The 26,235-nt window shown below is 36.8% G+C and overlaps 1 protein-coding gene across 1 annotated transcript in view; it reads right to left on the bottom strand.

Annotated features, from left to right (window-relative positions):
* The window catches only part of AKT3 (v-akt murine thymoma viral oncogene homolog 3), a gene marked incomplete at its 3' end in the record, with an annotated part of 202,716 nt that overhangs the window by 15,654 nt on the left and 160,827 nt on the right, over positions 1 to 26,235 (bottom strand). The window contains exons 4-6 of the mRNA XM_008572488.1: positions 15,368 to 15,479; positions 8,360 to 8,504; positions 1,231 to 1,362 (exon numbers count right to left, since the gene is read on the bottom strand). Coding sequence (XP_008570710.1) covers positions 1,231 to 1,362; positions 8,360 to 8,504; positions 15,368 to 15,479 — 389 coding nt within the window. The remainder of the gene's footprint in view (positions 1 to 1,230; positions 1,363 to 8,359; positions 8,505 to 15,367; positions 15,480 to 26,235) is intronic.

The following is a 26,235-nucleotide window of genomic DNA, read 5'->3' as shown; positions in this document are numbered from 1 at the left end:
CTACACTATACTACCTCCCAGAAAATATCAGTTTAATTAATAATAGGTACCAGATACTACGCTCCATACTTTACATATCCTAATACTCTTAATATTCCTATCCAATAGGCTTTAGTCTACCAATTTCCCAAATGAAAAAATGAAGGTTCTGACAGGCTGTCTAATACACAGCAGGATATTTAGCATGCTTGACTTTTACCTGGTAACTGTCAGAAGTGTCCCCCTCCCTGAGCCACTGTGATAAGAAAATGCCCCCCTTACACACAAACATTTCCAAATGCCCCTAAGGGAGCAGTGCTCTCCCAAAAGCTGGTTGTTGAAGGTTACTAGGTGGGATGTGAACATAGTCTATATGACTACAAAGTCAATGTTCTTTCCAACAGACACTGACTTGTGAAGGAGTTGAGATTGATCTAAATGTACAAAGGCAGGAGGAAAATAGTTTCACGAAGTGTGTGGGGCGATAAACTCCAGATGAGGTAACTACTGTTGAAAATAACTGAAAATTAAAGTAGCCTATAAAGTACAACAATATTATATATGTGTCACTTGTTGAATGAAGACAGACATAAAGCATGAGCCAATTTGTAAAGTGTATCAAATTTATCTACTGAGGGAATTTGGGATTCAATTCAGAACTCTGAGTGAGAACTGTCATCTTTAACATGTTAATTATTTGTAAAGGTCTAAGACAAAGGTATGAGGGCGAGTTAAAGGCCTCCTAAAAAAATTTCCAAGACTATCATTTCTTTTGGTTTCAAACATTCAAGTATTTTCAAATCTACTTAGGATGCTTTATCATCCAATGTTATATAAGCTCTATAATTTATAAGTAAAACATGATGTACATTATTCTAATCAATCTTTAATAAGAAACTCAGAACACTGGGGTAAAATATTAAAAAAGCAACACCAGTGTAATTAGTAATACAGATTACAAATATATGATAAAATCATTCTCCCAATCACACAAACACAGGATAAAGATCTCTATTTCCTCAAAAGAGTAAAATAGCTGTAGTATGCAATATCTAGATACTGTTATATAATTCTGAAAACTTTTAACTTTATAAATAAATATTAATACACAAATATTACTGTAGCAATAGCCCACAATCAATATTTTGGTTGTTTAATAAAATTTCTACACTTTAGCATGTACATGCATGAGCATCACACGTGTGCACACTGCAAACAAAAATTTAGTTCTCAACTCTAGTGATCAGTTACCTTTGCAATAATGACTTCTTTCTTCAGAATCTTCATAGCATAGTATTTCCCACTTGCTTTCTCTCGTACCAGAATAACTTTCCCAAAAGTGCCTTTACCTAGTAGTTTCAAATAGTCAAAATCATTCATTGTCTGAAAAATAAAAATTTAAAAAATAAAATATAAAACATTTAACACAATCTGCAATACCCACTCAAGAGCAAATTTTACCCATTTCTAAGCACACTTAAATGAAAGAGAATCAGACTGGTATCAGCTATCTTCTCATTCATCAGTAAATGTGGATGGTGAAAATAATTTAAGCGGTTCTCAGATACTGGAGAAAATTATTTTGAACCTAGAATTCTTTAGCCAGTCAAATGTTCAATCATGTGAAAGGGCAAAGAGAGAAAATCATTTTCATGGACTCAAGTTTTCAAGGACTTAGCAGTACTACAACCCCCAGACAATGTGATAATCAAAAACATCCAACAGGGGGGCCGGCCTGGTGGCGCACTGCTACAGTGCGCTGCTTGGGAGCGTGGCGGTGCTCCTGCCGAGGGTTCAGATCCCACATACAGACCGCTTCCCGGTCACTGGCTGAGCGAGGTGCGGGTGCAACACTGAGGGTTGCGATCCGTTGCCGGACACGGGAAAAAAAAAAAAAACACATCCAACAGGAACATTTCCAAATATGCCTGGGGGGCGATACTTTTGAAGGAGCTATTTGAGAATGTACTCCAGCAAAGTAAGAATGGAAACCAATGAAAACAAAGACATATTTAGAAGAAATGTTGAGAACAACTCTGGACCTCAGTGAAAAGAAATCAAAGAAAGACAGTGACTGAGAAAGCAATTGGAGCAATTCAGAAGAGTTCCATGAAGGATGTCTTTAGTTAACCTGTCTGCTTTCATTTTCATCTCTCATTCCTGTTTCTAAATCAAGTGACTCCTAGGATTTTGCCAGGCAGACCTGCCATTTGCTCTCTACAGTCCACTCTGTCTGTACTTTTCCTGCTCTGCTTTATCTATCAACATGTGCCCATGAACTTCAAAAATTTTGCAATCAGTTCTCCACTTAATGCCCTCCCCCACCCAGCTTTCCATTTTTGTGGACTTGTCCCCTTTTGAAATTCCTTTACTAGCATTTTAACGGCCTTTTGGATTGAAGGGTAGGTAACCGTGCATTGGTTTACTTCCTTAAATTTAAACTCAGTTTAAAGGTTTATGAGTAACAATTTAAGCATTTGGGTTTTGTCCTACAATTAGACAATCAGAAGTCATTGAAGATTTTAGTGCCTTTTATAACTTTTCTTTATCTGCTTAACATCCATTTCTCAAGAAAATGTGAGAAATGTCTCAAGTCAGTGACTTTAGCTTCCACCTTAGGAAACTAGAAAAAAAAGCAAATTAAACCCAAAAGAATTAAAAGAAAATAAATGATAAAGATCAGAGCAGAAATGAGTTAAATTTAAAAAATAAAGAAAAACAGTAGAGAAAAATAAATGAAACCAAAAGCTGGTTCTTTGAGGAGATCCATAAAAATTGATAAACCTCTAGCCAGACTGGTAAGGAAAAGAAAAACAGAAGACACAAATTACCAATTCAGGAATGAGAGAGGTGACATCACTATAGACTCTACAGATACTAAAAGGAAGATATGAGAATATTATAAAGAGCTTTATGCCAATGAAATTGACAGCTTAGATGAAATGGACAAATTCATTCAAAGTCTCAAACTACCAAATCTCACTCGAGAAGAAATAGATAACTTGAACAGCCCTATGCTTATTAAGGAAATTGAATTTGTGGTTAAAAACCTTTCAACAAAGAAAACTCCAGGCCCAGATGGTTTCAATGGTGAATTCTGCAAACACTTAAAGAAGAAATGATACGAATTCTATATAAACTCTTCCTGAAAACTGAAATGAGAAAATACTTTCCATGAGGCTAGCATCATCCTGATACAAAAACCAGATGAAGACATTGTAAGAAAACTCTAAACCAATGTCCTTCATGTACATATATTCAAAAATTCTAAAAATTTTAGAAATGAATGCCTACGCTCATTTTCAACAGTATTTGCTCCCTATAATTTTGATAAGCTTCCCCAAATGTCAATTTAAAATGTGTTAACTATTCCATAATATCTCTAGTTCAAAGGAAAAGATAGGCAGCAAAGAGATAGGAAGAAAAATGACAATGTACATTTATGAATTCAACTAAAAATCAAATATGTAGCTTTAAGTCTCTGGAATATAGTAACAAAGCTGATGTCATTTGAACAAATAACAGGTAATACTAGGTAGACCTAATTTCATTAATTGATCTTTAAAATCAGGAAATACTATACAACCACAAAATCATTTGTGCTAGGCAGTCTCCAAAGACGGCTGCCACTAATTCCCCATCCCTGCACGCACACTCCATTCTTCCCATGAAGAGGTGGAGGCAACTTTCCCTCTTCCCTGGGTTAGCACTGTATCTTACTTTAAATACACAATATGATCAAAGTGATCATCTGCCAGTTCCAGACCCAGCCTTCCAGACCGGCAGCTTATGTTTTCTCCCTCTTGGAAAACCCTAGAAAGCCAGCTCTCATGCCGTGAGCAAGTCCAGGCTATCCACCTGGAGAGAGAGAGACCACATGGAGGAGAACCAAGGCACCAGACATGCAGAAAGGTCTTCTTGGAGTTTCTTCAGCCCGTGTGCCAGCTGAAGCCAGGTGCTTTGGAGATCATGTGAGCCCAGCAGAACTGCCCAGTCAAACCACAAAATCATGAGGAATAGTACACTGCTGTTGTTTTAAGACATTAAATTTGAGGCAGTTTGTTCCACGGCAATAAATAACTGAGAGACAATATTCTTATAACCAGGCCGTAATATTTTATTGATCAGAGTTTCATTTGAGCACTGCCTTCCTCATTCTTCATTTAAAAGCACTGGGAAATGATCCTGCCCTATTAGCAAATATCATAGAAAATAAAAACGAATTCATGGGGTAAAAATTAGAAAATAATTTGGAAATTGCTTTCTGACATTTTCAGATGAAAAGGAATATATAATTATAAAATATTACTAATTCCTTAAAGACTGCACTTAAGGACGATGAGGCTTTAAAAAAAGTATGACAGCCTTAACTCTGAATTCACAGCTTGTCAGTTTGACTGTCAACCTTAAAAAAAAACAAAAACAAAAAAGAAATTTACATGAAAAGTAATATTAGTTAGAAAGTATTCTATGTGATAAAATCAGCAGCAGATTTCATATCTATTTTGACAAAACTTCAGAAAATTGAAAATGTATCTTTGATACCAAATGCTCATTGTCAGAGTGGTATACACTGTAATTATCTAGTCTTTACAAATAAGATGTAAGCTATTACAAAATGTTTTCCTCTTTTGAATGATTTTAAGGGAAAAGATATAATAAATCTTTAAAAAATATATAGGAGCTTTGATACTCTCCAAAAAAATTAATCCTCCAAAATCCAATCCTAAAAATTTGTTAGGGAAATACTTCATTTACATAGTTATACTCTTTCTCTTACATGTTACTGTGGCTACTTTAGGTTAAGAGATGCATGTACACATGTAACAAATACTGAATAAATGTATTCAAATCATACGGACTAGAATCTAAGACTCACTGTCTAGGTCTAAAATTAGATTTAAAAATGAATAAGTAAATTGAAGAATACGAGGAACTTATCAGAAAAGAATACAGAGGCATTAGCATATTTAGTCCAAGGTGAATTGCAGATATATTTACAATGGAAGAACTAATCCATGTAAGTAAAAGTGAAAGAAGAGCTCTCATAACATTAACCCCTCTGCCTATACCTGGGTCCACTTCCTCTGGTGCTCTTTCTCATGGGAAGATGTAGTGGGTTAGATTATGTCCCCCAAAATTCACTGAAGCTTGGATTGTGTCCCCCAAGTTTTATGTATTAGAAACTTGGTCCCCACTGCGACTGTTAAGAGGGCGGGAATCCTATTATGGTAATTCAAAGGTGGAGACTTAAAGAGGTGATTAGATTGTAGGACTGTGCAACAGTGAATGTATTAATAATGGTGGTCAGGGCAAGGTTCTGAGGGTTTTAAAAGAAGAGAGAGAGGAGTCTGTCTCTATGCTCTCTCTGCTTCCACCATCTTGCAATGTGAGATCCCTGGGTCACTGTCACCACCACCAGATGGACTTTGGACTTCCCAGCCTCAGAAACTATAAGCAATAACTTTCATTTTTCATTATAAAATCACCCAGTTTCACGTATTTTGTTATAAGCAACAGAAACTGACTAATACAGAAGAGAAGGGGCTAATCTGATTAGTGAAATTCTGCAACACAGGCTACACCACCCTCCCCTCTTGCGTAGGTAGATGTAAGTAGTGAGATCGCAACAGAAACTGACTAATACAGAAGAGAAGGGGCTAATCTGATTAGTGAAATTCTGCAACACTGGCTACACCACCCTCCCCTCTTGCGTAGGTAGATGTAAGTAGTGAGATCGTGTGATCTCAGCAGGTTCTCCGGTCTCTTCTTTTCTTCTCTGCATCATACTAGCCACTGCTTTGAGTTACTGTAGCCAGGCATTCAGTGATAAAATCCCAAGAACTGAAATCAGACTTAATGGGAAGGAAGGAGGCACTTCTTACAGTTGAAACCTAAACCATAACTTTATGACGAGCTGCTTCCACAGAGACCTACACTAGCCAGTTAAAAATTAAATAGAACTTTGATTCTCTTTTGGCTTTTTATCCTTTTATGCTGTGCCCCTTCACATGCTTGACAAGGGATATGAAAGTGGCAATCTGGCAGACCAAGATGAGGCATTTCTGAGTCCTCTAACCAAATTCCTTCAAAACAACATCTTCTAATTCAGACTTAGAAGACCGTTTAAATCTGGTTGTGAAGCCCTTGACTCTTCTCTCCACCACCCAACATCTGTCCCTCTCCAAGAGAGTTTTTAACTGGCAGAGCAGATACTGCAGCAACATTCTGCCATAAGGGAGGTAACCACCTGTCCACTGCACACAACAGATAGCAGTCAAGACCACTCTCGGCACAGCTACCATAGCAGTAGCTATTCTCTTAATCCTATTGTCGATTTTTCAAAAAGGGAACAAAGAAGAAAGTGTATCCTGTAAATTATGAGAGAGGTATTCTTACCTCAAAATGTGTGTTTACAGTTTTAAGTTAAAAATAATCCAAGCTTTTCCAATTCTTTTCATGATAACTGACAAACATATAGGATTAGTTCTAGAGCCATTTATTTTACTAAAGTGACAGTAATATTTTTCCACTGTTAACTAAGTCATTAGAACCATTACAGAATAGGAAGCGGTAAAAAAGTTACATTTTTCTGCACTATTTGTCAGAAAAGATAACAAGATCTCACGCATATAAGGTCTTTTTTTGGGGGACTGGTAAAGGGATCGCATCACTCGGCACGGTGTGGTCTGCACTGCACTCAGCCAGTGAGCACACCAGCCATCCCTATATAGGATTCGAACCCGCGGCCTCGGCGCTACCAGCACCACACTCTCCTGAGTGAGCCACGGGGCCTGCCCTCATATAAGGTCTTTTAGTTGTACAATGTACAACATTGATAAGCAACTTACTTCTTTTTCTTGGTTCACGTATCTTAAGCCTCTATCATCTCTACAACTGTTATAGACTCACAACATAACCAAGTTATATTAGAAACAAAATTATGTACCTATATATAACAAAATTATGTTCATAATACTGGTACTTAATTCATATAGTTAAGGTTTAAATTGAGGAAATTTGTGTCAAGTGCTTATACGAGTCTCCAAAAAGTTCACTGCTCAATAAATATTAGCTATTACTGTTAGCTAATATTCTACCTTATCCACATAAAGATAATTAAACGCAAGCATCTTTCTAAAACAGATTCTATTAGAATTCTTTATCGAAACTGGGTAACCAAAATGAAAATTGATAGCAGTATTTTGGATTTATTTGGGGTTCAGTGTCTTAACCATATCTGATTTCCATTGTCCTTGATTTCATTTCATTCTAAATGAAATAATTTACACATATACAAGAGTTTTCTATCTCTGAGTCGGTGAGTGAAGCTAGACTGTGTTTTCCTTTTGCAATGACTGTGGAACAAAAGCAGGTTAAATTGACTTAAAAGGAAAGAGGGATTCAGTTCAACCAACAGACAGAGGATATGTCTACGAAGAGACACTCTCAAAGACAGAAAAGGTCTCAGACATTTGGCTAAGATCAAACATAGAGTATTATTGTAATCAGAACAGAAGCTTCACCTAAGGAAAGGATAACTGACTCTAAGTGGTGACTGTATAACTTCAACCTCACACCTTAAACATGTGGAAGAGGAAGGACAAAGAGCTAAGGTCTAACTCAAAAGAGTTCATCATCATTAATTTGCTAATACCAAACTTCACGGACAATAGCTTGAAATTTTGTATTTTCCTACTTGAAGACAAATTTACAATCTATACTACCACACATATTCTAAAATGATAAACGGCATGTTAATCCATTCTCAACACCTCTATATTTACATAAAGATGTTGCTTTACAATTTTCTCTAGCAGTGAAAAGCGTAATATATAATCCCCAAGAAAATATAAACTGATACATTCCTCTGCAGCACTGAGGAAAGGAAAAGTCTGGTTTCTCTCACTGGCTCAGGTGCAGCCATGAAAATCAAAGCTATTATTTCCAAGGCTGCTCACTTTCCTGAAAATGTTAGTAAGGCTGAGAGCACCAAACAGGGATGCACCAGAGCCATTTCTGCTCCTGCTTTCAAAACACAAAATGCCAAATGGAAAAGGACCAAATTATTGGGGAAAATATTTTATTTCTAAAACAATGAGGAAAAATGCAAATCATAAGTAGTATCAATGGCACAGCAGTCAAGACTCCCTTACAAAACCTATTGGCATTCAGCATTAAAGTGCTGAGCCACACAAATGAAGAGATGTTCAATTATTTGGTTTTAAACAACACGTATTTGAGATTCACATGGATAAAAATCACCCATATATTTAAATATCATAAGAAAACCGACACCTCTGCAAATGGCATTTTTAGCATATTTTTCCCAGACAAATAAATGCTGTGTTGAGTAGGAGGATAAGTTACTATTCTCTACCTTTCTCTTATGATGAGTTGTAGAAGCATCCATCTCCTCCTCCCCTATGTTATCAATTTGTGACGTTGGACTACAGTTCATTCTTTCCTCTTCTTGCCTTTGCAGTCTGTCTGCCACAGCCTGGATAGCTTCTGTCCATTCTTCTCTATAAAAATGAGCAAAATTTCCAATTAACAGAAGATGGTAAGCAACTCAAGTATTTTTCTTTCTTTAAATATACAATCAACACAAAGATAGTCCATTCCCAGATAACACACAAACACATACACACACTCTTGCACCATCATCCCAAGGTGAAAATAATTCTAAAGCCATTTCATTGCAGCCCTGAAATCTGTAGTCATATTCATTTGGAGGTACGTTTAAAAAAAAAAAGAAAGAAAGAAAAGAAAAAAATCATTTAAAAATCCAGCTAAAATCACTTAAAAGTATAGTTAAGGTTTGTCTATACACATCCTGCCTATTAGTACACTGACCCCCAAAAGTTTGCTGCAGGCTTGTTTTGCTTTTGCTGGCTGGTAAAGGGATCAGACCCGAGACCTTGGTGCTATCAGTCACATGCTCTAGTGCACATCTTTTTTTTTTTTTATGTTAGCATTTTTTTTAACTTCTTAGTACACATTGTAGTTGATTTTTGTGACCCTTTACCTGTTCCTCTTCCCCCCTCCCTCCCTCCCCTCCCCCCCCATCATATCTGTTCACTTGTCTTAACAAGTTCAAGGAACTGCACATCTTTAACTGAATTTATTCCTAAGGATTCTTTGATGGTATTGTGGAGGTTATTTTTTAAAATTTCACTTTCTAATTTTTCCTGCTAGTTTAGAAATACAATTGATTTTTGTATATTGACTTTGTATACTGTAGCTTTACTGAATTCATTTCTTAGTTCTACTAGCTTTTATTTTTCTGGGTTTTCTACCCACACAACCATATTATGTGCGAATTAAGACCAGTTTTACCTCTTCCTTTCCAATCTGTATACCTTCTATATCTTTTTCTTGCCCTACTACCCTAGATCAGAGTTTCAGGTACAATGTTAGGAAGCAGCATCCTTGCTTTATTTCAGAAGTTAGGGAGGAAGCATTGAGCCTTTCACCCATAAGTTTTATGTAAATTGTAGGTTTTCCAATACGTAATCAATTAACTTCTAGTCTGTTTCTACCCTGCTGCTTCTTTTCGTGAGGCGAATGCGATAACAAGTACACTACGCCATAACAAGTACGCTACGGAAACCCCCTTCGCTGCTTTTTGTTATGAAAGTTTGTTGAATCTTGTCAAATGCTTCTTCTGTATCTGCTGAAATGGTCATGAAGTTTTTATCCTATTCATATAGTAAATTACTTGACTGATTTTCAGATGCTAATGCAACTTTAAATTCTTAGGACAAGCTCCATTTGGTCATGATGTAGTACTCATTTTACATATTGTTGGACTTGATTGGTTAATATAGTATTAAGAAATTTTGCATCTGTATTCACAAGTATATTAGGCTAGAGCTGCCTTTTCATATGATAGCTTTGTCCAGTTTTTGGAATGAGAGATCGTGGCCTATGAAATGAGTTGGGAAGTATCCTTGCCTCCATTATTTCCTGAAACACTCTATATAGGATGGGTCAAACTTCTTTAAATGTTTGACACAATTCACCAGTGAAGACATCTGGGCTTGGGGGTTTCTGTTGAGGAAAGGGTATTGATTACTAATCAATTCTGTTCTCATTGATATTGTGCTGTCCTAGTTTTCTACTGTTTTCTTCAGTGTCTTCCCTCTTTAATTCTTTCTTTAACAATATCCCAAGAAATTTTCAGTTTTTTGTTGTTGTTGTTGTTGTTTTTTTAAAGAACTAGCTTCGGTTTTCTTAATTATTCTCTGTCATTTTTCTGTTGTGAATTTCATTGATTTCTGATTGCTACTGTTTCCTTATTCTCTTTGCTTTGGGTTTAATTTACTCTTCTAGACTCTTAAGATGGTAGCTTAGGTTTTTGACATAACTTTCTTCTTTCAAATACAGGCATTTAAGGCTACAAATTTCCCTGTAAGCACTCATTTAGCTACACATTTTGATATATATATATATATTTTTGTCTTTTGTCTTTTTTCCGTGTCCGGCAACGGATCGCAACCCTCAGTGTTGCCCCCGTACCGGACCGGGGACCGGCAACGGGATTGCAAACCTCGGCGTTGCTCCCGCGCCTCGCTCAGCCAGTGAGCGGGAACCGGTCCGTATGTGGGATCCGAACCCTCGGGCGGGAGCGCCGCCGCGCTTCCCAAGCGGCGCACTATCCAGTGCGCCACCGGGCCGGCCCTCACATTTTGATATATTTTATTTTCCTTTTCATTCACTTAAAACTGTTTTTTAGGGTCGGCCCGTGGCTCACTTGGGAGAGCGTGGTGCTGACAACATCAAGGACACAGGTTCGGATCCCCTTACCAGTCATCTTTTTAAAAAATCAAAAAACTATTTTCTAATGGCTCTTATGAATTTTGGTGTTGACCCAATGATTATGAAGAATTATGTTGCTTAATTTCCAAATAGTTGGTGTTTTTCAGGTTCTACTCTTGATAGTGATTTCTAATTCTTCTATGGTTACAAAACATACATTATATAATTTCAATCTTCCTAAATTATTTTATGACCCATAATATAGTCTATCCTGTTGAATGTACCATGTGCACTTGAAAATAATGTGTGTAGGCTGACCCCGTGGCGCACTCGGGAGAGTGCGGCACTGGGAGCACAGCGACGCTCCCGCCGCGGGTTCGGATCCTATGTGGGACCAGCCGGTGCGCTCACTGGCTGAGCACGGTGCAGGTGACACCACACCAAGGGTTGCGATCCCCTTACCGGTCATAAAAAAGGACACACACACACACACACACAAAAAAAAAGAATGTGTGTTCTGTGACTTTTAGGTGTGGTGTTCTGTAAACATCAATTACATTGAGGTAAGTTGACAGTGTTATTCTATGTCTTAGCTAATATTTGGTCTAGCTGCTCTACCAACTGCTGAGAAGAATTTTTAAATCTCCAAATATGGATGCAGAATTGTCCCTTTTTTTCCCTTTAATTGTTACTGTATGCATACATGATGATTATCTCAACAGATGCAGAAAAAGCATCTGACAAAATTCAACATCCTTCCATGATAAAGACTCTCAGCAAGTTATAGAAGGAAAGTGTATAGGTACAGAAGGAAAACAAACCTACCACCAATAGCATTCTGAATATGGAAAAGCTGACTCCTTTTCCCTTTAGAACAGGAGCAAGACAAGGATGTCTACTCTCACCACTCCAACTTAACACAGCATTGGAAGTACTAACCAGAGCAATCAGGCAAGAGGAAGAAATAAAGGGCATCCAGATTGAAAAGACGAAGTCAAACTATTGCTGTCTGCAGACAACATGATGTGATATACAGAAAAGCCTAAAGACTGTACAAAAAACCCTTAGAGTTGATAAGCAATTTCAGTAAAGTTGCAGATAAAAAATCCACACACAAAAATCAGTACTGTTTTTATACTCCAATAACGAACTAGCAGAAAAAGATACCAGTGACCATTTACAATATTCATTAAAAAAATAAAATACCTAGGAATCATTTTAACCAAGGAGGTGAAAGATCTCTACGTGAGAATTACAAAACACTGCTGAAAGAAATTAAAGAGGACACAAAAAGATGGAAAGACATTCGATGCTCTTGGATTGGAAGAATTAACTTTGTGCAAATGTCCATACTACCCAAAGCAATCAACAGATTCAATGCAATCCCCTTCAAAATACCAATGACATTCTTCACAGAACCAATAAAAACAATCTTGACAATCATATGAAACAAAAGATCCCAAATATCCAAAGCAATCCTGAGCAAAAAAAAATAAAAAATAAAGCCAGAAGCATAAAACTATTTGATTTCAAATTATACTCTAAAGCTATAATAACCAAAATAGTATGGTACTGGCATAAAAACAGACATATGGACCAATGGAACAGAACAGAGAACACAGAAATTAACTCACAAACTTAACATTCTACACATCTTCAACAAGAGCATCAAGAACATACATCAGGAAAAGACAGCCTCTTCAATAAATGGTGCTGGGAAAACTGGGTATCCAGATGTAGAAGAATGAAACTAGACCCGTACCTCTTGCCATACACCAAAATCAACTCAAAATGGATTAAAGACTTTAAGACCTGAAACTATGAAACATAAAACTATAGAACTCTTAAAACAACTTAACAGTAAAAAAAACAAATAACCTAATTAAAAAATGGGCAAAGGAGCTGAATGGGCATTTCTCAAATGAAGAAATACAAATGGCCAACAGACACATGAGAAAATGCTCAACATCACTCAGCATCGGGGAAATGCAAATCAAACCCACACTGAGATGTCATCTCACCTTAGTTAGACTGGCTATTATCAAAAAGACAGAATAACAAATGCTGGCAAGGATGTGGAAAAGGGGGAACCCTCCTCCACTATTGGTGGGACTGTAAATGGGTGCAGCAATTACAGAATACAGTATGGAGGTTCCTCAAACAACTATAGATAGAACTGCCATACTATCCAGCAATCCCACTGCAGGGTGTATACCCAAAGGAATGGAAATCATCACGTTGGTATAAGGAATACCTGCACTCCCATGTTTATCACAGCTCTATTTACAATAGTCAACAATTGGAACCAACTTAAATGTGCATCATCAAACAACTGGTTAAGGAAAACGTGGTATGTATACACAATGGTATATCACTCTCCCATAAAAAAGAATGAAATTATGTCATTTGCAGCAACATGTATGAGCTTAGAGAAAATCATGTTAAGTGAAATAAGCCAGGTACAGACAGAGAAATACCACATGTCCTCACTCATAGGTGGGAGCTAAAAAATAAACAAATAAATTTTTTAAAAAAAGAAAGAAAGATATAACCGTCACAATAATACACTGAACTTTCAAAAGGAGATAAGACAAGTGAGGTCACCAGAGGTGGGAAAAGGGGAGGGGAGGGGGAAAGGGAGGAACTGGTAAAGGGACATAAAAAACCATTACACTGCATAATGTTCAACCTTAAAATAAAGCATTTATAAGATAGATAGATGATAAGGTTAGAGAAATATTAATTAATCTACATCAGGTATGGATTTTAGACAGGGGACAGAATATTGAAGAGTGTTTTTCTAACTCTCACTAAGCCTCCCCAAGTCTTCATTGACATTACATAAAAGTAACATAAAATCTCCAAATACAGATTCTAGGTGAATACAGAAAAGCACATTCCAATGGCAAATATAAATATACTGTTTTTCGTTTTTCTTGTAGTCATAAATGCAAGTGAAAAAACTGTTCAGAAGAGAAGTGGATCTGGCTTAAATCCAGCTATATAAACACAAATGACAAAATTAATAATGTTTCAATCCTTCAATGAGATGCTATAAATCCACTAAAAGGGGCTGGCCGGTGGTTCACTTAGGAGAGTGTAGTGCTGGTAACGCCAAGGTCAAGGGTTTTGATTCCCTTACAGGCCAGCCACCCCCAAAATAAATAATTCCCAAATAAATAAATAAATAAGAAATAATATTTTAAAACTATACTGACACGGGGAAAGTTCCATTCATTCATCCAGTCAACAAATACTACGTCAGGCCTGGACCATATGCTCAAGATTTTAAGAAATGACCAAGAATGATAGGAGCTTTGCTGTCAAGAATCTTGCAGTTTAGTAAGAAAGGCGAATGAGGACTACATGCACAATATCCTTGACATAAAAGATACTAAGAGATACATAAACATATAACAGGGGTACCGACCTAGTCTACAAGAGTCACAGAAGATTTTATAGGAAAAGTGTCATTTTAAGCTCAGATCTGAAAACTATAGAGGAATTAGCCCAACCATGGTTATGAGTGGAGATATAAGCAAACTGTGAACTCAGTATAAAAGATGGCCCAGAGGAGATGGGGTGTATGGAGGTGGGGGTCGGGTAGAGCAGGAATATAGGGAAAGATACAAAAAACTATTTATATACTAAAGACCTAAACACATCTGCACAGACGGAGGAGTAGAAGTGTATAAAAGAAAATATTATCGGTGCTTAATTCTAGTTATACAATTAGAATTATGAGTAATTTCTAGTTCTTTTCTGTATTTCCTATAATAGTCACACATTATCATTTATTAATCAAAAAGTATCATTTAAATAATACTTTACCACTTTTTAATTAAAATCCAATCAATTCTGTTAAAACTTAATTTATTCATTTGGAAAACAAGGCTAATAACATCTAACTTCACAAAGGTACTGATTAGGATCAAACGTGATGACATATGCGCAAGACAATGATTCTGTGATTGTGGCTGCTGGCCCTAACTCAGCATCAGAACGACCAGATAAAAGAACATAAAGATAGAACTGGGAGGCGAGAGGTGGTTGCAAAAATCGATAGTGAACCAGAAAAATGAACGTGTGGTCCTGGTGAAGTTGGTGAGCTGGTTACTAACATGTTGCCACTCCCCTCTTTAAGTAATGATGACAGTCAAAGCTAGTCAATCCTAATATCTAATATTTTCCTCCCACTGAGCTTAGACCCAATCTCAGTATCCTTCTCGACATAATACTCTAGGCAGACACTTGCAATTAATCTGTAATAGCATGCTACTTGAAACCTTTTGCTATCACTAGCCTCTAAATTTCAAATATGAATACAATCGATTCTACAACTTTTAAAAAAAAGGTAGTTCGGTTATAAAAAGTCTTTTTAAAATTATATTTTAACCTTTAAACGTTCTATTTTCTCTGAAGAAGTATATCTAAATAGCATGCCTAGAGGATCTGACTTAATATTTCTCAAGTCCCTATTATTCATGCATTCTACCCAAAACAGAAAACTCGAGAGACTACAGCATTTCACAAGTGTATTTATATTTATTTACAAATGGTGAAATCAGATACAAATACATCTCTAGATTGTTGCTTTCTCACAAGATGGAAAAAACAAATTTCTTACCTTTCCTCTGTAGTATCTACATGAAATGTTCTCTCTATAACAGTAGTCCACTGGAGACATCTGATAATAAATGTGTTTGGCTTTGGTCGTTCTGTTTTCATTAACTGGCATTCTAGAAATAAAATAAAATATCTCTTTAAATATACATGTATTCAAACCAAGAAGTAAACAGTTGAGACCTATAGAGTTCTATTCTAAACAACACTCACTATAACCTCACAGCTTTCTATGCATCTCCACTTAAGGTTATTGACAATCTGACCTTAGTATTACTTTCTAATCCATTGCCCATTCTAGCCACATTAACAAATAAACTGGACGATTTAATTTTCTCCAAACACATCATGCTCTTTCCTATACCTCCGCTCCAGCTGTTCTTGTTATATGTAATACCTTCCATTTATTTTACCCCTCTCCATACGCAATCACCAACAGCCAAAATTTTATCTGTCCTTTAAGGTCCAGGTCAACTCCTATACTCCTTCCAGGAAGCCTTTTATAACACCTGGTCCTAGACTGACCATTTCCTCCTCTATATTCTTATTACTTATTACTGTATACCTCGTTTTTCACGTAGCATAGACTGTCTTATAGTATTATTTATCGTTTGAAGAACGTATCCTTATGTCTGCCTAGATTATAAGGCTTTTGACAGTATAAACTGCCTGTAACTCTTAGTATACACAGCCCCTAGAGTCACTCAAGTGATTGAAGTTAAATTTAGATTTAAAATTAAAATTTTAATTTAATCTATAGTGAATATCTAGGAAGACTTCAAAGAAAAGGAGCATAATATAGCAGTTAAAAGTAGGGATTCTCACACCAATGTGCCTAGATTCAATGATTATTTTTACTATTAACTAAATATACAACCTTGCACAAGTTAATTAATCTCTCTGGTCTTCAACAGTTAAATGGGAAACAGTAACAGTACCTACGCCACAGAACTGGGGTGGGGATTAATAAATAATAAATAAATAAATTCATGCAATATTTAGCATCATGTGTGACACATAATAAGCTATCAAAAACTGCTAGCTATTATTACTGAGTGTTCATCTGAGCTGGTCTTTAAAGGATAAGTATAAATAAATAAATTCATGCAATATTTAGCATCATGTGTGACACATAATAAGCTATCAAAAAATGCTAGCTATTATTACTGAGTGTTCATCTGAGCTGGTCTTTAAAGGATAAGCCTGTAGCCTGTTATCATCTTCTAGCATATGAGACAACTAACTAACTTAGTATCTTTCTTGTTTATTGTCTGTCTCGTCAACTGGAATGCAAACCTCTCTGACATATATTCTTAGCACCTGGAACTGTCCTGACACATAGCAGACACTCAAAAAATATTTTCCAAATGAGTGAATTCCAATAGTAATAATCCAACAGAAAAGATAATTTTGGTAATAGAGGAAAGGAGAGAATTTCTGGAGCCACTTCCTCATATAGGAAAGAAGGGATGAAATTCAGTGCACATAGCAAGGGGCGGCTCTAGCCAGGAGTACAGACAGTTCAGAAGACAGAATAAAAGGGCCTCTATGCAGTTAGGGTTATGGATGCAAGCAGGAGCTGGTAGAAATGTTCTCATTGCTTCTGTTTTTTCAATGAATTCAGATATAAAGCCATCAGTTAAGAATAAGGCTGAAAGAGGATGTTTTGGAGCCCTGAGAAGAATAAAGTTATGAAGATATGAAACAGTGCTCCAAAAAATGGAAGAGCAGATGGACTAGGGAAATATATCATGACTGCTGAGCAGCATTAAGGGCCTGATTGAATTTAATAATCAAGAATTTAAAGTAACACCAGGGATCAGGGTTGTATATTTTCTCCCAGATACACACTCTGCTGCCTGGGTATAGTTGGGGAACACAGAGGATTAGATTTAAGCAAAGCGGTATTTTAACCTAGTAAGCTTGTCCCGGCAAGAAAGTAGAGCGAAGTAGAGGGTACAAGGCAAGGGAGTGATGAAGACAATCATCTAAGGAACCTAAACGGGGTGTGGAGGGAAGAGAGAACCCCAGGGTGTGGAAGACGATGGAGACGTGCAATCGACAGATCATTAAATCCAGTATATTACAGTTAAACCTTGCACAGCAATGTTGAAGATTTTTGGAAATCTGAAAGTTACAAAATACCAAATGTAGTACGCCACTTTATTTTGTTTTATTTGATTTTTTATTTTGACCAATAAAGAGCCACCTAATTTCTTACGACTGACTTGGATTTCCGTTTAAGCCCATTGTTCCTTCCCATTTCCTTCATTTCAAAACTCCTATTAAATTACCAGTCAGTAGTGCATCACACTGTCCTGTACGTGTTTAACACATGTTAACTGATCTCCTGGCTAGATTAATTACTAAAGAGTTAGGAATTGTATGCGCAATTCTTCCCACCGCACATAAGGTGACATAGTCAATACCTGATGACAAAGCAAGTGACAGGCTGGCTTTTAATGTAAAGAATGGAGGATGGACACTTAAAAGAGGGGCAGGCCTGACAAACACTCAAGAACAAACTATGCAGCACAGAGAAATAGGAAGAACAAAAAAGGAAACACAGAACGCCCAACCTAAGGTTCGCCTGTTTCAGTTTCACTTAAGGTTCTCACTGTGGTGGTACAGTGGTCACTAAGAGAACAGACTTTGAAATTAGAATACCAGATTCAAATCCAGGCTCTACCCACACTATCAGCTATGTGATCCTGTCAAAGTACTTTTCATCCCCCAAGTTCCTCATCTTTAAAAGCACTATCAGGAATTAAGGTAAAACTTTAAAGATAGCATATTTTCAACACCATAAGCACACGGAGTTTAAATGCTATAAAGAAATTCTCAACACTGGAATTTTAGAAGCTATTTAAAATACTATATTACCAGACTGTAAGTGATTATCAATTACTGTAATTTACAAGGCTGCTAAAACCAATAACAAAAAATATTACTTTAATTACCATTCTCAAGCAGACCACTGAAACGGAACTGTTTAGGAAAGACCGAAATATTTGAATTTACGCATGAGGTAGTTTGGAAAAATATTAAAGTAATAGTACATATCCTAAGTAGTTACACACAGCTTGACTGTCTTGACTAAATTTGCTAAGTATGAAACACCAGTTATAGGCCAAGCGCTATGAAAGCTTCTGAGCACACAAAAATGAGTAAAAGACTGTGAGCTCACAGCACACACCATACTCTATTATTAGTCCATCCTACACATGTAATTATAAAGCAATATTTCACTAATGAAATAAAGGTTTTAATCAGGTCCCTGTGAAGCTCCAGCCCAACGAAATATTGCACGTAATTACAAACAAGTAGTATAGTAGAAGTAAACCTGTATTTTACAGGTCTCAGTATGAAATTCTCTACAAACAAATCCAATTTCTAAGGAATACCCATTAGACTGAGACTATAGGAGACAGAAGCAGATACCAAGATATTCAAATGGTGGTTGGGTCACTACCACGAGAAGAGAATACTCCACCATGTCTTAGGGTTTGCTGCTGTATAGAAGCATGTATCATCAAAAGAGGTAAAGCCAAATTCAAAACAGTTGTAACTGTAACTTACACTTGAACACAAGCGCTAGAAAAACTTTGGGTTCTTGTATGCTAGCCGTAATAGGAATCATAAACACATCCAACAGCTCTTTTAAAATAAACATGCTGTGAAAGTTCTAAGTTTTCAGATCACGTTGGTTCATGATCTGAAAATTCATACTCTTAAATTTGAATCCAAGAGAATTCATTTTTAAAGCAGATTCTTAAAGCAGATAGTGGTTAGTAAATAGATTAGGTAATATTCGTATAGAAGAATATTTTCCTTTTAATTATGTAAAGATTGCCAAATCAAGCTGGACCAATTTAAAATTTAAAAATAGAAACTTTGGAGTCAGATTCTAAAAAGCTATTAACCGAATGATCATCTATGATTTCTGGAATCATTTAATACACATCAATAAAGTAAATAAAAATAAAGTAATATATAAATAAATAGACACAAAGTAAGAACTCTTTATAAAATACTAGGTAACTGACTTTTATTATATCATAATGAGATACTTTTCAGTAAAGCATTTGTTATACTGGTACTTAAATCAGATAGTCGTCACTAATTAAACTCTCCTGAGCAACTTGAACTACAAGCTGAATTTCAAACATTCTGCTTACTTTAAACCATTCTGAACCACAGATGACAAAGTTTGTTCGCAGCTGTAATTACTCTGCAAACCTGAGAGCCAATTAGAGAGGGTGCAACATGCCAGAACCAAAAAAAAATACCAGAAAGAAATTGAGATCATCTGTTCAGATTTTATTCAAAAGTTTAAGATTTTATTTCAACCTTTTTTAAACCCTTAAATACTAATTGTTATTCTTTTAAAACTAATTTCTACTAACATGCAATGTGTAAACAAAAGCATAATAATAAATTCCAAAAATAACTGTGAGTAACAAAGACCATAAATCAAAAATTTTTTTTAACTGCAGTTTTAGTTTTACAGAGAAATCAAACATTAAGTACAAATAGTTCTTTGTAAAGCCTCTAAATATACTATTACTCTTGGATATTCTTTAATAGCGGCAGAAAGCATTTCTTTCTTTTGTTTAATGTTTTCATATATTTAGGGGCAAAAAAAACATAAGTGCCCAATTAAGACTCAATACATCAACCTTGAAGAGATTCACTGACTCCACTGAGTGGGAGGTGTCTCTGGTGAGGCAGGTGGGCTGGTAAACAGCAGTTCCAGTAGAGGATGTCCGTGGAATAATCTCTATGTATTGGACACTGCACACACCCAGTGGTTCATAAATGTTAACTATTTAATCCAAAAGACAAACCTAAAAAGTGTTACATTATTATACTCCATTTTATAAAGGACAGAATTTACAAGACTCAGACAAGCTAAATAACTTTTAGCTGGTCCTTCCTCCCATCTGTGACACCTTTTCTTCTACAAGGATATCCAGGATAACTTTCACCTGTGAACAACGTTTGAGAGGGGAGAAGTCCCCAATGTGTTTGCTGCTGGCTCTGACCACAGCCTAGCAAAGGACAGGATCCTGATCCTTGGCGTTTCTTGTTCCTCCAGGGACGAGTGTAGGGGGAAGGTGGCTTAGAATGAGAAGCTGAAGAAAAACAAGTTAGTAAGGATGGCAGAAGGGAAGGCAGCAGAGCCTCCGGGTTGTTTCACTGCTGGGTCTCACGTCCTTCAATGCCGATGAAGTTAAGGATAACAAAAATGTTCAATTACGAATAATGGAAATGTGATTCCCAAACTTGCATCAGTTTAGCTCCACGTTTCTAGTTATTTTTGCCTGAACCATTTACCAACATATCGGTCGCAACATTAAGAAAACAGGAGAAAGAACAACAAAATTCTTAGATTTTATTTCACAACATAAGTGATGTGATAAATGAGGAGAGTGAGATTAGGTTACTCATATTATATTTTACTCTAGAAGATTTGTGATCCACATTCCAAACTCTGACATTTTAATTATCATAAACTTTACCACTTTAATATTAACATGGAATATACTATTTGTGGACTTAAACTGAATTTGAAATCATGACATGTTAATGTGCATTTCCTCTAACACATTTTTCTTTAATGACTCTGGTCACTACAGACACCATTTACCAAAAGCATATCCTCTGAGCCTAACATATTCCCCCATCAACATTTTTCTATCTTGTCTGCCCACCACATTCTGCCTCTAATTAAACAAACACACACCTCAAGATTCTTCTAAAACAATCGTTCACTGCATATCCTCTGCACACTTGAAATTTCAAGTAAAAATACACTGTAGTCACTTTGGGACAAAATGATTCAAAAACGACACAAGACATTTACTAACAGAAAGAACTGTAAGAGGCATACACACATCTAATGGACTCAAGATATGGAATTAGGCAGGTTGGATTTTTGCTTTTCGTAGTGTAATAGCCACGGGCTTTAAAAGAATTGTGATAAAATATACATAAGATAAAATTTATCATCTTAACTATTTTAAATGCACAGTTTTTTTTGTTTTGTTTGTTTGTTTGTTTGTTTTGTCTTTTTTCGTGACCGGCTACGGATCGCAACCCTCAGTGTCACGCCCATACCGGACTGGGACCGGCAACTGGATCGCAACCCTCGGTGTCGCGCCCGCACCTCGCTCAGCCAGTGAGCGGCTGGTCTGTACGTGGGATCCGAACCCTTGGCGGGAGCGGCGCCGTGCTCCCAAGCTGCGCACTGTAGCAGTGCGCCACCGGGCCGGCCCTTAAATGCACAGTTTTTTAACATTAATACAGTCACGTTGTGTAAGCAAGTTGGTGTATTTATTTACTTTCATTGTATAAATCATCTGTGCTTAATATAGAAAAATTCATAAGTAAGAATAGGCAAAAAAAAAAAAGAACCATAATCCTGCAACCCATGCATAACCATTGTTAATGTTTTAATGTTTACTCTTTCAGACTTTTTCTAAGCATTTTTTTAAAAACAAAAATGAGACCATAGTTGACCATATTATGTAAGTGCTTTGATCATTCAATGCAGTGTGGATATTTTCCACTTCAATCAAGATCTACATCATCATATTTAATGGCTATATAAAACTTCACTGTACTATATATCAGAGTGAGCAATTTACTCATAATGCACGAAACAAACAGAAGTGAATTATCCAGATGTAAACAGGATATCATCTAACCATTTCATTACACAGCATGATGTTGGGTAACGTGTTAAAATCTTAAAAATAATCATGAGCACTATCTTTGTTTCAATTAAATTTAAAAAAATAGTTTATACTGAAGCACAATGAAAGGGGAACAGAACTTTTAAAAAAAGCCAACATGAATGTACATTAGATTGAATAGTTCCTGAAGGCAAGGGCCATACTGTTTGATTACCTAGTACTACTATATCTAAACAGAGCTGGTCTCAAATAAACAGAACAACTATCACTAGCCCAATTTATTAATGAATCTGTACCTTGGCTAGCAGAAATCACATTTAAAAATAAAACAGCTAAAAGACAACCTACCCCTAATAGAAAAATTGATTAAGGCAAGTAACATCAAAGGATGCTGAAATCATTAGGTAAAGTAACTGATGAAGAACTGAATACTGCATACTGCCAATATGTCAACCCACAGATAATCTGCCAACCACAGAGGGGAAATTTAACTTTATAATGGACAGATGAAGCTGCTACCACCTTAACCCAATGGACAATGAGAGCGTCACTGATACAGTGCCTCCTGACATGCTGTCATGTGAAGGACACGGAATCATCGTGGAAATAGTCTTGATAGAAATACTGAATGTGAATCTAATGGATTCTTTAGCTCTAATTTCCATTTTATAGGAAATACAGAAGGAGAAGAAAAATGACACCCTGTAGAACCAATCAGAGATTTCCCAGAAGAGAGGACTTTCTACAGTACAACTGGCCTGGTCTCTTTAATAAGTGAATGTAATCAAAAGAGGGGTAAGGGCGCTAGTGAGACAGGACACAGAACTCTGCTAGACCACAAAAGTCTTAACAGACACAACTACCAAATGCAATGTGTGGTCCTTAACGTGTTCTGCTTTAAACACGCCAGTTAGATACTTTAGACAACAACTGGGAAATCTAAATACAAATTCATATTAGATAATACTGAAGATTTCTAAGTTTTATTAGGTGTGACTGTGGAACTGTTAATTATGTAGGAAGTTGTCTTAACTTTTTAGAGATTCGTACTGAAGAATTGTGTGACAAAGATTTATGATATCATAATTTAAACGTTTTAACCAAAAGAAGATGTGAATATGGTAAAGCATTAACTGGTAAGTCTAGATAATGGGTATATGAGACTCCAGTGAACTATTTTCTCTACCTATCTGTATGTTTGAAACTTTTCGTTATTAGAAAGTCAAAAATAGAAACCCCCTCCTAAATAATATTAAGTTCTTTCCTCAAAATATACACCAAAACAAACTAGAGAAAGCTTAAACTGTTAAATGTGGAAAAAAATTATTTTCTTAAGAGTAAAATATATAGACTGATATAAGAGATGCTTCCAGTTAATGCAACTCATTTAACTCAAGTTAAACTTCAGAATATTTCATTGGGCATTACAGTTCAACATTATCACCTCTGGAGAGTCAGTATATTTCATATAAATTCTCATTTACAACTTAAATGCCTCAAGTTTCCATTTGTCTCAATGGGGCAATTTCGATTCACATATCTTCAAAGCTGCTTATCAACTTATACCAGAGTGAAATAAATACACACACAGATCAAGACTCAGACTCAAATTCCATCTTTAAAGCACTCGCACCAAATGCTGCTTCACCTCCCCAACTGCTCCTGTCCATCTCCTTCATTTCACTAGTAAATTACTGAAAATCCTAAGAGTGATCTTTGTTACCTATTCCTTAACCAATTAGTTAATTGTGGTTTCTGCCACTCTCCTCAAGTCTCCTTCTCATTAGGTATTTTTTCTTGCTCTCATTTTCACTTCTTTGCTGCATGTATATTCCTGGCTGCCTACCCTTTGAGTCACTCTCCCTTGACTCCCATGACACCGACTTGACATACCATGTCTGACTATTCATTACTCTTCTTAGGGCCTCTTCTTCCAAATGGAGCTGCTGCTCCTTTTGTCTAAGACCTTTGTATTACGCTTTTAATTTATGATAATTTTCCCTTAGTAAATTTAGATATTCATTAAACAAATATTTATTATGTACCTGCAGTATACTAGACAACAACCTAGGCATTGGGGATACAGCAGAGTACAAAACGACATCCCTATTTTTCATAAAGCTTGTATTTTACTGAGGGGATGAGTGATCAAGCAATAAGCAAGAACAATTAATTTGTAAATAGTAGTTGCTTGTAAGTACTATGAAAAAAATTAGGTAGGGAAATGAGTTAGGGAGACAGGGAGGTGGTACTATTTTAGAACGAATTGTTTAGAAAGGGCGTCTCTTAATGGAATGCGAGGCCAATGCAGACATCTGTGGGCAGAGAGAGCTAGATGTGGGTTACAGCAGGTGCGAAGACCCATGGTTGGAGGGAGCTCACAGATGCATATGAGATCAGCAAGGAGAGCCCAGGGTGACTGGAGTGAAGTTAGGCAAATGGTAGGAGATGAGATCAGAAAGATCCCCAATGAGTTGGTAAGGACTGTGGATTTAATTATAGGGAGTCTCTCTCGTGGCTTTGGGTCAATTATCATCTGATGTGTGACGATTCTCAAACCTGCTCCTCCAGCCCCAGCCCCCTGATCAAGGTCCATCCCCACATGGCAAAACTGGCAGCCCTCTTTTGAGGCCCTATTATTAACTCTTTTGCAACATATCCAAAAAGGATATGTTGGGGGCCGGCCCAGTGGCGCACTGCTACAGTGCGCTGCTTGGGAGTGTGGTGGCGCTCCCGCCGAGGGTTCGGATCCCACATACAGACCGGTTCCCGCTCACTGGCTGAGCGAGGTGCGGGCGCAACACCGAGGGTTGCGATCCCGTTGCCGGACACGAAAAAAGACAAAAAGGAAATAAATAAATAAATAAATAAATAACAAAAAGGATATGTTTGCAAGCTGAAAACTACTATACCAGTACAGGTTTTCTGTACCATTTTCCTAATCACCCAAGAAATACTTCCTCACTCATCTTTAACTCATGGATCCTTAGTGGACTGAATTTTATCCCCCACAAACTCACTGAAGTTTGAATTGTGTCCCCCAGGTTTTGTGTACTAGAAACTCAGCCCCCACTGTGACTGGGAAATCTTATTACGGTAATTGAAAGCTGTGTCCTTGAAGAGGCCATGCAGTAGTGAATGGATTAATAATGGTGGTCAGGGGCTTGGTTCTGAGGGCTTTAAAAGAAGAGAAGATTCTGCCTCTCTCTGCTCCCACCACCTTGCAATGTGAGATCCCTGGGTGACTTCACCACCACCAGATGGACTTTGGACTTCTCAGCCTCAGACACTGTAAGCAATAAATTTTGATCTCTTTGTAAATCACCGAATTTCAGGTATTTTGTTATAAGCAACACAAAACAGGCTAATACACCTCCCTTATTTTTTTTTCCTTTTTCTTTTAGTTTTTGTTCATTGGCTTGCACAGAGATAGAACCCAGGACCTCGATGTTATCAGCACCACGCACTAACCAACTGAGCTAACCAGACAGCCTTTGTCCCTCTCTTTCAAGCCACAGGGCTAAGTTCTTTTGTATGTGTCTTGCAGCCATCCCTTCTTTTCACAGCTGACACCCAACCTGAGAACGCATAACCAAAATCTGGATCACTGAAATGGCCTCCCAGATGTTCTCCCTTTCTCCAGCCTTCTCCCTCTCCAAGTGGTCCTACATACTACTAGCCACACTACTAGCCCTCCTCAAATTCTTATTGTCACATCATTCTCCTCCTCAAAAACATTCTACTCTCTGCAGGACAAAGTTCAAATTCCTTAGCCTGACTTTCACAGCTATTAATTACCAAGTTCCACTCTTCAAAAAAAAGTCTGAAACTTTATTCCACACCACTAAAAACTATGAGTATACCTTCTGCAGATCAATATTCTCTGACTATTCTTAACTTCAGAATTCAACCCATGCTGTTCCCTTCATCTGAAACACTCTCTTTCCTTTTTAATCTAGATTCTAGTCATTCGAGATCTTCTCTAATTACTCCAATCCATACTCCCTACCTCTGAAGATCTAATGCACTTAATATTTATACCCCATATACTGGTACATTATCATATGCTGTGATTTGGCTGTTTCATGTAAATCTCCTTAATTACATTGTAAACTTCAGGGAATTTGAAATAATTCTCATGTTCTTTATTTATCATAATCTAAGTACACATAGA

The sequence above is a fragment of the Galeopterus variegatus genome, unplaced genomic scaffold (assembly GCF_000696425.1).
Source record: "Galeopterus variegatus unplaced genomic scaffold, G_variegatus-3.0.2 Scaffold792, whole genome shotgun sequence".
NCBI lineage: Eukaryota > Metazoa > Chordata > Mammalia > Dermoptera > Cynocephalidae > Galeopterus > Galeopterus variegatus.
The sequence above is the reverse complement of the archived record's forward strand: the minus strand, read 5'-3'. Positions and strand labels throughout refer to the sequence as shown.